Below are 14,074 nucleotides of genomic sequence, written 5' to 3'. Positions count from 1 at the left end.
ACAGATCCCATGTACATAGCAGATAGTATGTGACCACAACATGGGAGCATACCGCACCAGTGACGGTTCCGTTGGCCAAACGTCTATATTGTTACCCTGGCTGAGGACTGACAGGAGGATAATGGGATTATGGGGTAGAGCTGACACCAGGGCACACGTCTGTAGGAGATAGAGAACTTCCTGACACTGTTACTATTATAGCAGGAGTCTCATGAGGTGCGAGAAGAAATGTGTCCAAAGTATGTTTTGGGCGCTCTAACCACTTCTCTAGATGGGTTTAGCCGCGCTGTGCTTGTAGAACCCCCTCCCCCAATCTCACATATGGGACAATAACATTGCTTAAACGCGGTCACAAAAGCAAAAAATTATTTGTCGAGCAACAAATACTTTACCAATCAGTGTCAGTGGTGCATTTGCAATCAGCCAATCATAAGCAGTCTGCTGGTGACATCATCATGTGCTGTCTATACTACACCTTCCCTTTACCATACACAAATAATGCGCCACTTATACACCTGTGGGTCTGATTCAGCGAGGATCACAATTGCAAACGTGTACGGAGATCGGTCGTTGGTATGTACTGCGCATGCTGGCATTGCGATCGCACGCAGAAATAAAGCCAGCATAGAGTGAGTGACGAGATATCAGCGTTTGGGGGGTGATGACGGGAGTGGTTGGAGAAATGCAGGCGTGCCTGTACGTTTGAACGCCGTTACAAGGGCGTGCATAAATTTGCCACTGCAATGGTGTACTCACTGCGTGCGACGAGACTTACAATTTCTGAGTCAGGTCAGACCTGCTGTAATTGTGCGTGAGGGGCCGATGTTATCGATGTGTACGCAGATCAGCGAGGTATTACAGATGCAAGTGGGTGTCTCTATGCTGGCTGTGCGAATGCAAACATTAGCATATTTTCGCAGCAGACCTATGTGCGTAATCGCAGCCACAATCGCAGTAGCGTTCCATGCTGAATCAGGCCCTGTGTCTCTGGATGCATCTGTTCTGAATTGTGCCAACACATACTTACTGTACCCGGAATACTGCCCGTTCCCTCCACATCCCGCCACCAGCCCCCATTCCCATATTGTCACATTATCTCTGGTAACTATTGTTTTGCCTCCTCATCCGTGATCCAATGCGCTGTATTACAGTATAGTGACAATTTTACCATACATCGAAACAAATGTTCTGTCATTAAACTAATGACGGGACAGCCTGGCCTGGGGTATCCTGTAACTTAGATATTTTATTTATTGGTGGTAAAATACACCAGGGACAACTGATGGTGTCATTACCACTGTGACATAGGAGTCCCCCGCTGCTGGTACCCATAGCCGTTCCCATGTGACATAGGAGTGCCCCACTGCTGGTACCCATTGCCATTCCCATGTGACATAGGAGTGCCCCACTGCTGGTACCCATTGCCATTCCCATGTGACATAGGAGTGCCCCGCTGCTGGTACCCATAGCCGTTCCCATGTGACATAGGAGCGCCCCGCTGCTAGTACCCATTGCCTTTCCCATGTGTTACACAGACTTTAATTCCATTGTTCACAGAAAAAAAGGATTTGCCCCCCAGCACACTGTAGCAAAATCCATTGTTGTCTAATCTATGTATAGTTTCCGTTCTTGATTCTGTTTATGATGATCTACAATCCATGTTCCTGTCCTGAGTATAAACGGAGAAACCTCAATGTGAAATGTAAACATTTCATTGCTGGGTAATAAAGTGCAGCTAATATTGGTCATTAGAATATTTCTGGTTGATTCACCCAGCGCTCTTGTAGAGACCAACAATATCCGTACCGCTGCTCAGCACTGAAACTGTGACATTTCCCTTATGCCCCTCTGGTTGTACCCATTACCGTTCCCATGTTTTGTTCTCTGTGTTCTTGTGTTAGGAGGTTTACATATGTACTGTCAGACGTACCGTTTGTACTTTAATCACAAAGTCTCTTCAGTTGTGAACCACGCAGGTCCCCTGTTCTCTAACTTCCGGTTCTAGTTTGTGCTGATATAATTGTGGAGCTCACTGAGGAAGATTATAGTGTTTATTTATTTGTTTCTGTACATAAAAAAAACTGAGGCTGCTGTTATTAAATGAGTTGCGCCAAGTTTCCAAGCCCTTGGGGGTAATGGTGCCTGAGACATGCTCATGAATGTACCTACTCTCAGTGACTCGTTCCATGTGTAGCTGCTTCTCTTTACTTTAGAAATGGCACAAAAGTCCGTCCTGCCGAATCTGTGTCTGTCTAGGTGTAACAGGACTGTATGGCGGGAATGGCGTTTGTGATAATAGAGTTTATTGCACAACACTCTGCTCTTGTGAGGCCTTTCTCAGTGTGTGCATGGACCTGACTGTGACCCTTCCTCCCGGCCTTCGCACTCGCCCTTCCCTTACTTATACTTAGAAAGCAGATTGTTACCCTGCATGGCTCCCACCCAGAGTGCACCCGTCACCTACATACAGTGCAGCTGGGATATCGCGACATCATGATGTACTTCGTGCCTCAGTGAGGTGGGCATATTGTATGTGGGTAGGGAATCTAGGTTTGCCAGGGAAGTCTGTGTGTAGACATGACAGGAACACTTTAATCTTGATTTGTAGCAGACACCATTAATTATCTGATGCAGAAGAATCAATACTGTAGGTTACAAAGATTAATGATTAATACTCTGAAATATTGGAAATAATTTAGGTTATCCTCAGACTCATTAGTGACATAAGTAATAGTAACACGATATAGGATGCCTCCCATCACTAGTTTATAGACCACAGAAAAGCCCCCAGCTCGGCTGCGTGCAGCAATCCTTATCCACTGCTCCCTGTGTTATCCCTACTTTTATCCTGGGTCCAACCAGGAGGGTCAGACATGCAGATAGTGCTTCTGCCTGTGGTTTTGTCGGGGGAGGGGGTGGTCTTTTTATTGGTGTTTGGGCATATGACATTCAATACTATGCACAATTCTTCCTCAGCATGTGTCTGAATGCAGAATGTAGAGGTTTTCTAGGAATATGTACAAAAAAAATTATACCTTATTTAAATGAATGAGAATTATAATAAACCAAATATTAGGATATAAGATGTTTGTTTTGTCGTCATTTGGACATACGATGCTACATGTGTAATAGCCGAAATGCCCATAATGTTGGATGTGAAGACCTTGTGCACGGTGTATGTATGACCAGTACTGTGTACATATGACCAGTGGCGGTGTACGTATGACCAGTACTGTGTACATATGACCAGTGGCGGTGTACGTATGACCAGTACTGTGTACATATGACCAGTGGTGGTGTACGTATGACCAGTACTGTGTACGTATGACCAGTGGTGGTGTATGTATGACCAGTATGGTGTACGTATGACCAGTGGTGGTGTATGTATGACCAGTACTGTGTATGTATGACCAGTGGCAGTGTATGTTTGACCAGTACGATGTACATATCACCAGTACGGTGTACGTATGACCAGTGGCGGTGTATGTATGACCAGTACAGTGTACGTATGACCAGTGGCGGTGTATGCATGACCAGTGACGGTGTATGTATGACCAGTATTGTGTTTGTATGACCAGTACTGTGTATGTATGACCAGTGGCAGTGTATATTTGACCAGTACGATGTACATATGACCAGTGGCGGTGTACGTATGACCAGTACGGTGTACGTATGAGCAGTACAGTGTATGTATGACCACTGGCGGTGTTTGTATGACCACTGGCGGTGTATGTATGACCACTGGCGGTGTATGTATGACCAGTACGGTGTACGTATGACCAGTACGGTGTACGTATGACCAGTACGGTGTACGTATGAGCAGTACAGTGTATGTATGACCACTGGCGGTGTTTGTATGACCACTGGTGGTGTATGTATGACCACTGGCGGTGTATGTATGACCAGTACGGTGTATGTATGACCAGTGGCAGTGTATGTATGACCAGTACGGTGTATGTATGACCACTGGCGGTGTATGTATGACCAGTACGGTGTATGTATGACCACTGGCGGTGTATGTGTGACCATTGGCGGTGTATGTATGACCAGTGGCGGTGTATGTATGACAGTACTGTGTATGTATGACCACTGGTGGTGTATGTATGACCACTGGCGGTGTATGTATGACCACTGGCGGTGTATGTATGACCAGTACGGTGTATGTATGACCAGTGGCGGTGTATGTATGACAGTACTGTGTATGTATGACCACTGGCGGTGTATGTATGACCAGTACGGTGTATGTATGACCACTGGCGGTGTATGTATGACCAATACGGTGTATGTATGACCATTGGCGGTGCTCCGTTGATGGCAGCCACATTTTTTTGGTATATTTATTAATTCTTAAAAATAGTTCAAGATTCAGTAAGAAATCAGTGAAATAATTCAGAAGCATAAAATAAGTGTATGGAAGCTACTACGAGTCCTGTATAAATGTGTAACTTCAGGTGAGTACCGCCACCTTTGTTTCCATAAAGAAAAGGACGGTCTCTGACCATGGGGACCCCCCACATGTGATTTCTGTCATTGCTTAATGTCTGGCACATTCATAGTTATCTCAGAGTATGTCCTGAGCTGGTCTGGAGCCCATTGACGTTCATCTAAAATATTCTATTTCATGTCATAAGTTCAGACAACATGTAAAACATGGCTGAGCCGCAGGGAACGGGACGGTAATAAATAGCTGATAGACTTTATAGTCTTTTTCCTGGCATCTAATGCACCAACTGGGCCTTACCTGGCAGAAAGCGCTATACGGCAAGCTGTGTGCACAGTGACAAGTCATAAAGATCCGACGACCACGGTTAATTCCAGGGGTGGTGATTAAAATGGCGTTAATTAGGTATATCCATCACTTACATGAGTAGAACCTGCGCTTACTCTCTAAGAAGTAAATCAGCAGCGGCACCTGGGGGTAATCCAGACCCCTAGATTATAACTGACAACAAGAGAATCTGCCTGCGCATGACAATGAGGAAATGTATAAATAAATCTTATTGTAAATGATGATGACTAAGTATGTTCTTTATAGATGTATTTATTGCTGTGTTAGAGAATTTAGTGGAGTCACAAAGCTCCTCTCTGTAATCAGTACAGGAAAATGCTGGGGTGGGGGCAGGACAAAAAAAGGGAGGGGGGGGGACTGATAATAGCCCTGATAAAGTTACTATGGAGGAAGTATAGAATAGAATAAAAAATTCAGGATAATAAACATGTACATGCAAAAGAAACAATAGTCTCGAAAAAAAGAGGAAACAAATCTGGCAATTAGAAAACAAGGTGCTGTCCAGAGTCTTTGTTAGTTGCGCTCTGGAGGGTCGGCGCAAGCATTTTCCTTTCAAACAGGGGTCAGGGAACTTTTTTAACTTTTACCCCAAAATATATTTAGATACGCCGACGTTACCCTCTTGATTTGAAAGGAAGGAAATCATATAGTAGTGCCCCCATAGTTATGCCCCTGTAGTAGTGCCCCCATAGTTATGACCCTGTAGTAGTGCCCCCATAGTTATGACCCTGTAGTAGTGCCCCCATATAATGCTCCTGTAGTCGTGCCCCAATAGTTATGCCCCTGTAGTAGTGCCCCCATATAATGCCCCCGTAGTTGTGCCCCCATATAATGCCCCTGTAATAGTGCCCCTGTAGTAGTGCCCCCATATAATGCCCCCATAGTTGTGCCCCCATATAATGCCCCCATAGTTGTGCCCCCATATAATGCCCCTGTAGTAGCGCCCCCATATAATGCCACTGTAGTAGTGCCCCTTGTACAAAAAAAAACACCTTAATCCCCGCTCCTGCATCCGACGCCATCCTGTCCGCCCGGCTGCTCCTCGGAACTATGGGAGAGACGTCATGACGTCTCTCCCATAGTGCGCATGGAGAGAGGCGGAAGCTGGAGTTCAGAAGAGAACTCCAGCCTCCGGCTAACGCGGCGCTGCAGGGAAGGAGCCGGGCGCCCGCTGGTAATAACATCTCAGCGGGCGTCCGGCTTAGAGCCTCCCTGCGGCACAGCCGGGCATGCATATGAATTATTCTATATTAGAATGACTTATATGCATGCCCGGCTGTCCATCCATTACCCCTAGGAATTTAATCTTTACCCCATGTGGGGTAATTTACCTCTGTTCCCCGACCACTGCTTTAAAAACACTGTTATGTATTGATTGCAGAGAGGAGCTTTGTGACTGACGCAGCAATAAATACATCTATAAAGAACATACAGGTACTTAGTCATCATCATTTATATTAAGATTCATTTATGCGCAGGCAGAGATTCTCTTGTCGTCACTTAGAGCAGTTACTGACCGCACACACTGAGCGGTGATCAGTGACACGAGACAGATACAGGATAAGTGACACGAGACAGACAGAAGATCAGTGACACGAGACAGATACAGGATAAGTGACACGAGACAGACAGAAGATCAGTGACAGAAGACAGATACAGGATAAGTGACACGAGACAGACAGAAGACAGATACAGGATAAGTGACACGAGACAGACAGAAGACAGATACAGAATAAGTGACACGAGACAGACAGAAGACAGATACAGGATAAGTGACACGAGACAGACAGAAGACAGATACAGAATAAGTGACACGAGACAGACAGAAGACAGATACAGGATAAGTGACACGAGACAGACAGAAGACAGATACAGGATAAGTGACACGAGACAGACAGAAGACAGATAGAGGATAAGTGACACGAGACAGACAGAAGATCAGTGACACGAGACAGACAGAAGATCAGCGACAGAAGACAGATACAGGATAAGTGACACGAGACAGATACAGGATAAGTGACACGAGACAGACAGAAGACAGATACAGGATAAGTGACACGAGACAGACAGAAGATCAGTGACACGAGACAGATACAGGATAAGTGACACGAGACAGACAGAAGATAAGTGACACGAGACAGATACAGGATAAGTGACACGAGACAGACAGAAGATAAGTGACACGAGACAGACAGAAGATAAGTGACACGAGACAGACAGAAGATCAGTGACAGAAGACAGATACAGGATAAGTGACACGAGACAGACAGAAGATAAGTGACACGTGTCCAGGCTAGAGGAGCATTTACTGTACATAGAGAAACCACACTGCAAAGACGTTAGAGGGAGATTTTAGGGCTATGAGGCCCAAAGTGTAATGTGTGTTACAATGTATTCAGAGCCTGATTTAGGTTGGATCGCTAGGCTGCGTTCGCACGCGCCCAGCCGATGTTTGCATTCTGCGCATATTTATAAGACGCAGTGCGGGTGTGCAAACCGGCCACTGCGATCGGGAAGCGATCGCTGTGAGCACGCAGAGTCTTCACACAGTGATTGACAGGAAGTGGACATTTGAGGGCAGTGACGGGGTGTGGTCAGAGAAACGCAGGCGTGCCTGGGTGTTTAAACGCCGTTAAAAGGGGCGTGCATAAATAAGCCCCTGCGATAGCATACGCTGGCAGAGGTCTAGATGGCGTCAGGAAGTTTAGCAGTTTGTGCGGTAGGGTCAGGTCAACCACAACTGTGCGGATGGTTCCGATGTTACTCTGTGTTACCGATGGTTTCACTGACTTACAGATGCATGTCATGGGAAGTGGGCGGCTTTATACATTGGTGGGTATAGAGCTGCGGTTGCCGTGCGATTGCATTCATTAGCATATTTTTGCAGCCTTGCGAACCATCCTGAATCAGGCCCTCAGTCAGAGAAGTAAGTTCCATTGTAGTGGAAGGGCTTGTCTGACACACATTGACCAATGACTTCGGGGGTCCAGCGTTCAATGTTCACTTTAGTAAAGGTCTTGTCTGTAGGTCTCACGATGACGGTGCTCCTGCTGGCCATGGATGGGTCCTCATTAAAGAAGTTGAAAGGACGGAGAAAGAACCCCACTGAATTTCCTGGAGTAGAAGTATTGGGGATGTCCTCGGCGTGGGGGATGTGGAGGAACCCAACAGTCACCCAGGCGACAAGGTCCTGGCCAAGGAAAATGAGTCATTGTAAGTTCAATTAGTTTTAGCTGATGTTCATTTTATTTTGTGCTGTTGTAGGAGCCCAAAGTCAACACTTGTATCAAGCACTTTGCTACAGCACTCTGGGAATGTCTCCTGGTTCCTCAGTGACTGTGATTATCCCTATACCTGTCCATACTGTGACATTTCTATCTGAAGATAAATAATATACTGTTCTGCCTCTAACCAAAGGTGGAATCATCTGACGTATACTGTAGGCACAGCTGGGTTACATTTAGTCTGCGTGACTTACATACGACGTGGGAGATAACTGGCTCCATCATTAAGCTTAGGACACACTTTATTCTAAACTGAGCTGTAGACAAAGTGTTGGAAATCTCTGATTAATGAGATTGGCTACTATTATAAAGTGTAATGATTAACATGCTGACCTGATTCACAATCTCTTCATTGTTTCGAATAAACTTCTCAAAATTGACCGCTGGCTCCCATGGGTCATTCTGGTTGTACAGGCTACTGCTGGTCACCTCCGAGTCTCTGTGACGCGTCACCGCCAGGCTGTACCTGTGGGCAATGGTGGACACCCAAACATTAGTTATTCGCTCTCACCAACTAACCTGCAGTGAGCGACTGGCATCAGCCACCCCGCGCTGAGAGGTTCTAGACTAGGAGGCGATAAGAATGCGATTGTTAGAAATGTCAGAGGACTCTCTACGGATATTCAAAGGCCCTGATTCAGAGCCGCTCGCTCTGAATCAGGGCCCTCCTCCATTAAAATGGAGCGTCCTCCTGGACGCTCGTATAGCTGTGGGTGACCACCCACAGCATATACGAGCGTCCAAAAAGATGGTTGCGATGGTCTTAACCATCGCGACCATCGACGGAAACCCTGCGGTAGGGTTTCCCAGCCACAAGCCCTGGAGTGATATTGGCTCTATCAGAGCCAAAATCACTCCCACTGACATCTCTAGTGATGTCAGTGGGGCCGGCTTCAGACGGCAGGCGTTCCCATGGGAACGCCTCCCTCTGGCCGCCACGCTCCCGGCATGCCCACCAAAGGGGGCGTGCTGTCAGTCACCATCGACAGCACGCCCCCTTTGGTGCGAGACCCGGAGCGACAGCTTGGCTGTCGCAGTCCGGGTCTTGCGCATGCGCACGACGGAGCTCCCTCCGTCGTGCGCATGCGCAGTGGGGACCATCGACCCACTTGCGAGCGTACTGCCGCTTGCGAGTGGGTCTGAATGACCCCCAAAGTTTGCTCTGATCTCCCAGATGGAAGACATCGAGGAGGTTAAAGGCTGAGTAGAGATACTGAGCCCGATTCTGCAGCAAGTGCAGACGTCCATGGCGGACATAATCGCCACCTTACGCTAATCGGAGTATCCGTACAGTCGGACAGTTATTGCATCTGTATCCACTATCATTAATATCATGAAATTGATGTAGTAAGTGCAAGCGCAAGGTGGCAGTAAAATTGATTCCCAGAAATGCCCATTTCACAGACAAGGGGCTAGCTGCAAACTATGGCTGGACATCGGAAGCCTGGCATCGAATGGTTGCCAGGCATCCGACATCAAATCATGCTATGCGATGGCAACTACAGTAGCAAATATTCGATAGTATAACCATTGCGAAAACCATGGAAAAAGTACTTCCGTCGAATCAGAAACATTGATGGTTGCTAACCACCTGCTTCCAGTGTCCATCCCTACCGCAAACTGAGCCTCCATCAAGAAGCGTATGCATGGTGTGGCACATGCAGAATTTGCTGCAAATCGTTGACGTTTGAACTTGCATCTGAGGCGCGTCTGAGGCCTTGGAGCACAGGATTAATCTCGTATATAGATTGAAGGACAGGTGACGCTTGTATGACGTAAGGGTTTGCTACTGTACATCATATTACCAGCCCTTCCCGGTGGTGTGATGGCTCATTCGGCTGTAATTACCTGGACCATGAGATTCCTTTCTCCTCTTGCCACCCCCGGGGCAGAACGCTGTGGGCGTGAGAGTTGTACTGAATTCTGTAGCTCCTTTCATGTCCCCATTTATTCTTTTTGTTGGGGTTTCGGAACATCAAGTACCTGGGCAGGGGGGACCCAAATCTGAAGTAGGCCTGGTTTTCACTCGTCCTTATGGTCCGGTCCATGCGGGACTGGACAATAAAGTGACCTGGACTCCAAGGGTTTGAGATGTTCTCATATTTCAGGGAAATGGTTTCAAAGCTGTTTTCTGTTCCTGAATGTAAATATAAAAAAAATCATTGCAAATTACAGTAAGTACAATAACTCTAATTTACATGACAAACCGGTTATAAACTGTATTTTTACCATTGCATTAATATCTATTATATCAGATGAATTATAATATAGTTATAAAAGTTATGCAGGCTGAAATAACAACACAAATAACACAAATAATTGTTACTTCTATTACACGTCAGTTGTTATTAATCTTACAGTTGTTCTCCTGTGTATCTGCGCTGGACACAGATAGACCGTCTCGCCACAGTTACCAGTGATGAAATGTATGTGGCAATGCGGAACTCACCTGCCACGTCTAGGTCAACTTTGTAGTGTACCAGGTGTGTGTGTAGGTTCCCCAAGACGTGGCTGTAGACCTTACTGCCATAATGGAGCCCATCAGGGGTGAAGAAGGTGGCATGGATGTACCCAGTAGCGCTGACTTTCACCTCTATGACCCCATTCTGGTAGAAGATAAAGTCCCAGATGTAGTCATAGTTGTAGACGGTGGATGTGGTCCTCACCACCAGCACATGATTCTCCACTCCAGCAAAGAAGTTGTAGCCACCACTGTAGTCGCTGTTGAAGTGTCGCCGCAAGGCCATGCCAGTGGGTAGCTCGAAGATACACAAAGCATTTTTGTGGTGGACTGGCTGGTCTGTGTTATAAAAATGGTATATATCCTTGTAAGTGGCCACTTCAGGACAGTCAATACCTTTGGCCAACTCATGATTAACTGATCCCATGCCCCATCCGGAGTCAATAGCTTTTGACTGCATGGCAACTGGAGTAACCCCACTATAAAAAGCGATTGCTTCCTGGATGCTCACCTCATAGGCTACCCGCTCATTGTTATATTGTATGTCATAGATCTGCAAGCTTGTGGAGGAGCTAAAGCGGTAAGCAAAGTTCCAGCCCGTATATTCCACATAGTTCCCCAGGACTTTGTAGCGTTTGCCTTGGGGCTCACATATTTTGGGTCCATGTATATCTGTCCTCGTCTTAAACTCTCCACGTGGAATGAAGGTTGAATAGGGGTCTTTCTCGCTAAACTCTGGTAAACGTACCTTGGTCAACTCATTCTTCTCATACTTCCCAACAAGGTCTTCTATGCTGTCAAAGTACTGTCCATTGTACCAGATCTTCTCTACCTTCCAATCCTCAGGGTTGAGAGAGCGGTGGTTAAGCAGGAGCTCAAAACCAATAGGGTGGAGAAAGTATCCTTCTACAAATCGGTAAAACATTAACCATGTCCTACGCTCTCCTGACTTCAAGCCGCGTGGTCCAATATCGGTGTAGGTAAAGCAGCGATTTGAGCAGTTGAAGAAAGAAAACCCAAATGTCTCCAGTAGGATATGGTTAACCTTAGTCATGACCTGCAATAGCTTCAGGTGAAGATTTTCATATTCACTTCTAGTTGTCGGCCTCGATTCAAACCTTATTGTCCTGTTTCCCATTAAAAATGGCTTATAATAATATGGATGTGGTAGAGGTCCTACAATGTATTCAGTGACATTGGGATTGGGTTGATCTGCAAAGTAGATAATAACTTTGGCTTCTCGTTCTGGTTTTGGGCCATTTTTATCCAAAAAGTTAAGCACTTGAGCCTTTTTAGGTATGTTATGCTCTATCATGAATATGATGTTTTTGCCAAATGTGTCATCTGTGGGAGACAACTTGAGGTTCTCCTGATCCATGAGAAAGGCTTGTACTGACGTCATCTCACTGGGGGTGAGGTCAGAGAAAATGGATGCCTTGTGACGGCCTCTATAGCTTGCATGTATATTAGCAAAGGTAGGTACAAGCATATGGAAAGTTATCCAGAGAATATGATTTGCCTTCATTATTAAGGTAGATGGGGAGAATCCTGAAAAAAAGAGAATAATTTGGCTGTAAATTCTACAAATATACTTTGTAAAATTTAAAGTACTATTTTGAATTCTTTACATTTAGATTGTTTTTCAAAATAATATATTTATCACCGTTTTTTTCTTTACAAAGTAGTGGTTGCTAAACCGCCTCCGCGAGGGACAGTGATGGGGATGATGATCAGCAGTTTTCTCTAGGTGCATTTGATTGGCTGATCCCTGACTGACCCCTCCCACTGTTAGTACATCATTCAGAAGTGTTACTGCTACATTGTATGAAGTCACAGACATCTATTCACATCATGTATTTGTCTTCCACATGTGGACCACAGCAAGATGAAGATTTCCATTGGACTTATAAAGGGCAACTGTATTTTATTTAAGGACCCCACATTTAAAAAAATAACAAATCATTCACTCTTCTTACTAGAGGAAACCACAGAGGAAACCACTAACTACTATCGGTGAAACGCGTTTGTGCAGCGACCACCACTACGACACTTCTCTATTTAATTATATAATTAGCTAATTCATTTTGTCATTGTTTTATTATCTCACTACATTTTGTTATATTGTTTTTTTATTTGTATTATATTACTTTTTAGTTTTTAATTTAATTAAACTCAAACTCTTATTTGCTATATACATTGTGGGAATACTGCATTTAACACATTTCATTATTTAATTGTCATGGTTTTCATCGACCTCTATCATTTTTATTAATCATCCAGCTCTAATCAAATAACCGCTCGTTGCCCGAAAGGAGTCTCGTTATCAATATAGAAAAATAGACAACACTTATATCCCAACTACCCCACCTAAATTATACCCAACTACCCCACCTAAATTATACCCAACTACCCCACCTAAATTATACCCAACTACCCCAACTAAATTATATCCGACTACCCCACCTAAATTATACCCAACTACCACCTAAATTATACCCAACTACCCCAACTAAATTATACCCAACTACCCTGCCTAAATTATACCCAATTACCCCAACTAAATTATACCCCACTACCCCACCTAAATAATACCCCACTACCCAAGCTAAATTTTACCCATCTACCCCAACTAAATTATACTCAACTAACCCACCTAAATTATACCCCACTACCCCACCTAAATTATACCCAATTACCCCAACTAAATTATACCCAACTACCCCAACTAAATTATACACAACTACCCCAACTAAATTATACCCAACTACCCCAACTAAATTATACACAACTACCCCAACTAAATTATACACAACTACCCCAACTAAATTATACTCAACTAACCCACCTAAATTATACCCCACTACCCCACCTAAATTATACCCAACTACCCCAACTAAATTATACCCAACTACCCCAACTAAATTATACACAACTACCCCAACTAAATTATACACAACTACCCCAACTAAATTATACCCAACTACCCCAACTCAATTATACCCAACTACCCCAACTACATTATACCCAACTACCAAACCTAAATTATATACATATATATATAAAATGTATAACTTGTACTATCCTGTTTCTTTATTTGTCCTGACCTAGGGATCTGAACCCTTGTGACTACACACCCAGGCCTGGTACCGAGTGGTCCAGTATTGCGCCAACAAAGACATGAACCGCGCTCACACACAGACACACTATTACACATACTGTACGCTGAGCCGCTCACACACAGACACACAATTACACATACTGTATGCTGAGCCGCTCACACACAGACACACAATTACACATACTGTATGCTGAGCTGCTCACACACAGACACACAATTACACATACTGTATGCTGAGCCGCTCACACACAGATACACAATTACACATACTGTATGCTGAGCCACTCACACACAGACACACAATTACACATACTGTATGCTGAGCCGTTCACACACACACAAACACACAATTACATATACTGTATGCTGAGATACTCACACACAGACACACAATTACACATACTGTATGCTGAGCCGTGCAC

At 44.9% G+C, this 14,074-nt stretch overlaps 1 protein-coding gene across 1 annotated transcript in view; it reads right to left on the bottom strand.

The window, feature by feature from the left end:
* Positions 1-7,703: 7,703 nt before the first annotated feature.
* The window catches only part of LOC148443366 (diamine oxidase [copper-containing]-like), a 60,156-nt gene continuing 53,785 nt past the window's right edge, over positions 7,704-14,074 (bottom strand). The window contains exons 2-5 of the mRNA XM_088462930.1: positions 10,523-12,082; positions 9,922-10,210; positions 8,407-8,539; positions 7,704-7,979 (exon numbers count right to left, since the gene is read on the bottom strand). Coding sequence (XP_088319056.1) covers positions 7,704-7,979; positions 8,407-8,539; positions 9,922-10,210; positions 10,523-12,082 — 2,258 coding nt within the window. The remainder of the gene's footprint in view (positions 7,980-8,406; positions 8,540-9,921; positions 10,211-10,522; positions 12,083-14,074) is intronic.

Source organism: Taudactylus pleione, unplaced genomic scaffold (assembly GCF_031769625.1).
Source record: "Taudactylus pleione unplaced genomic scaffold, aTauple2 ptg001289l, whole genome shotgun sequence".
Lineage (NCBI taxonomy): Eukaryota > Metazoa > Chordata > Amphibia > Anura > Myobatrachidae > Taudactylus > Taudactylus pleione.
The sequence above is the reverse complement of the archived record's forward strand: the minus strand, read 5'-3'. Positions and strand labels throughout refer to the sequence as shown.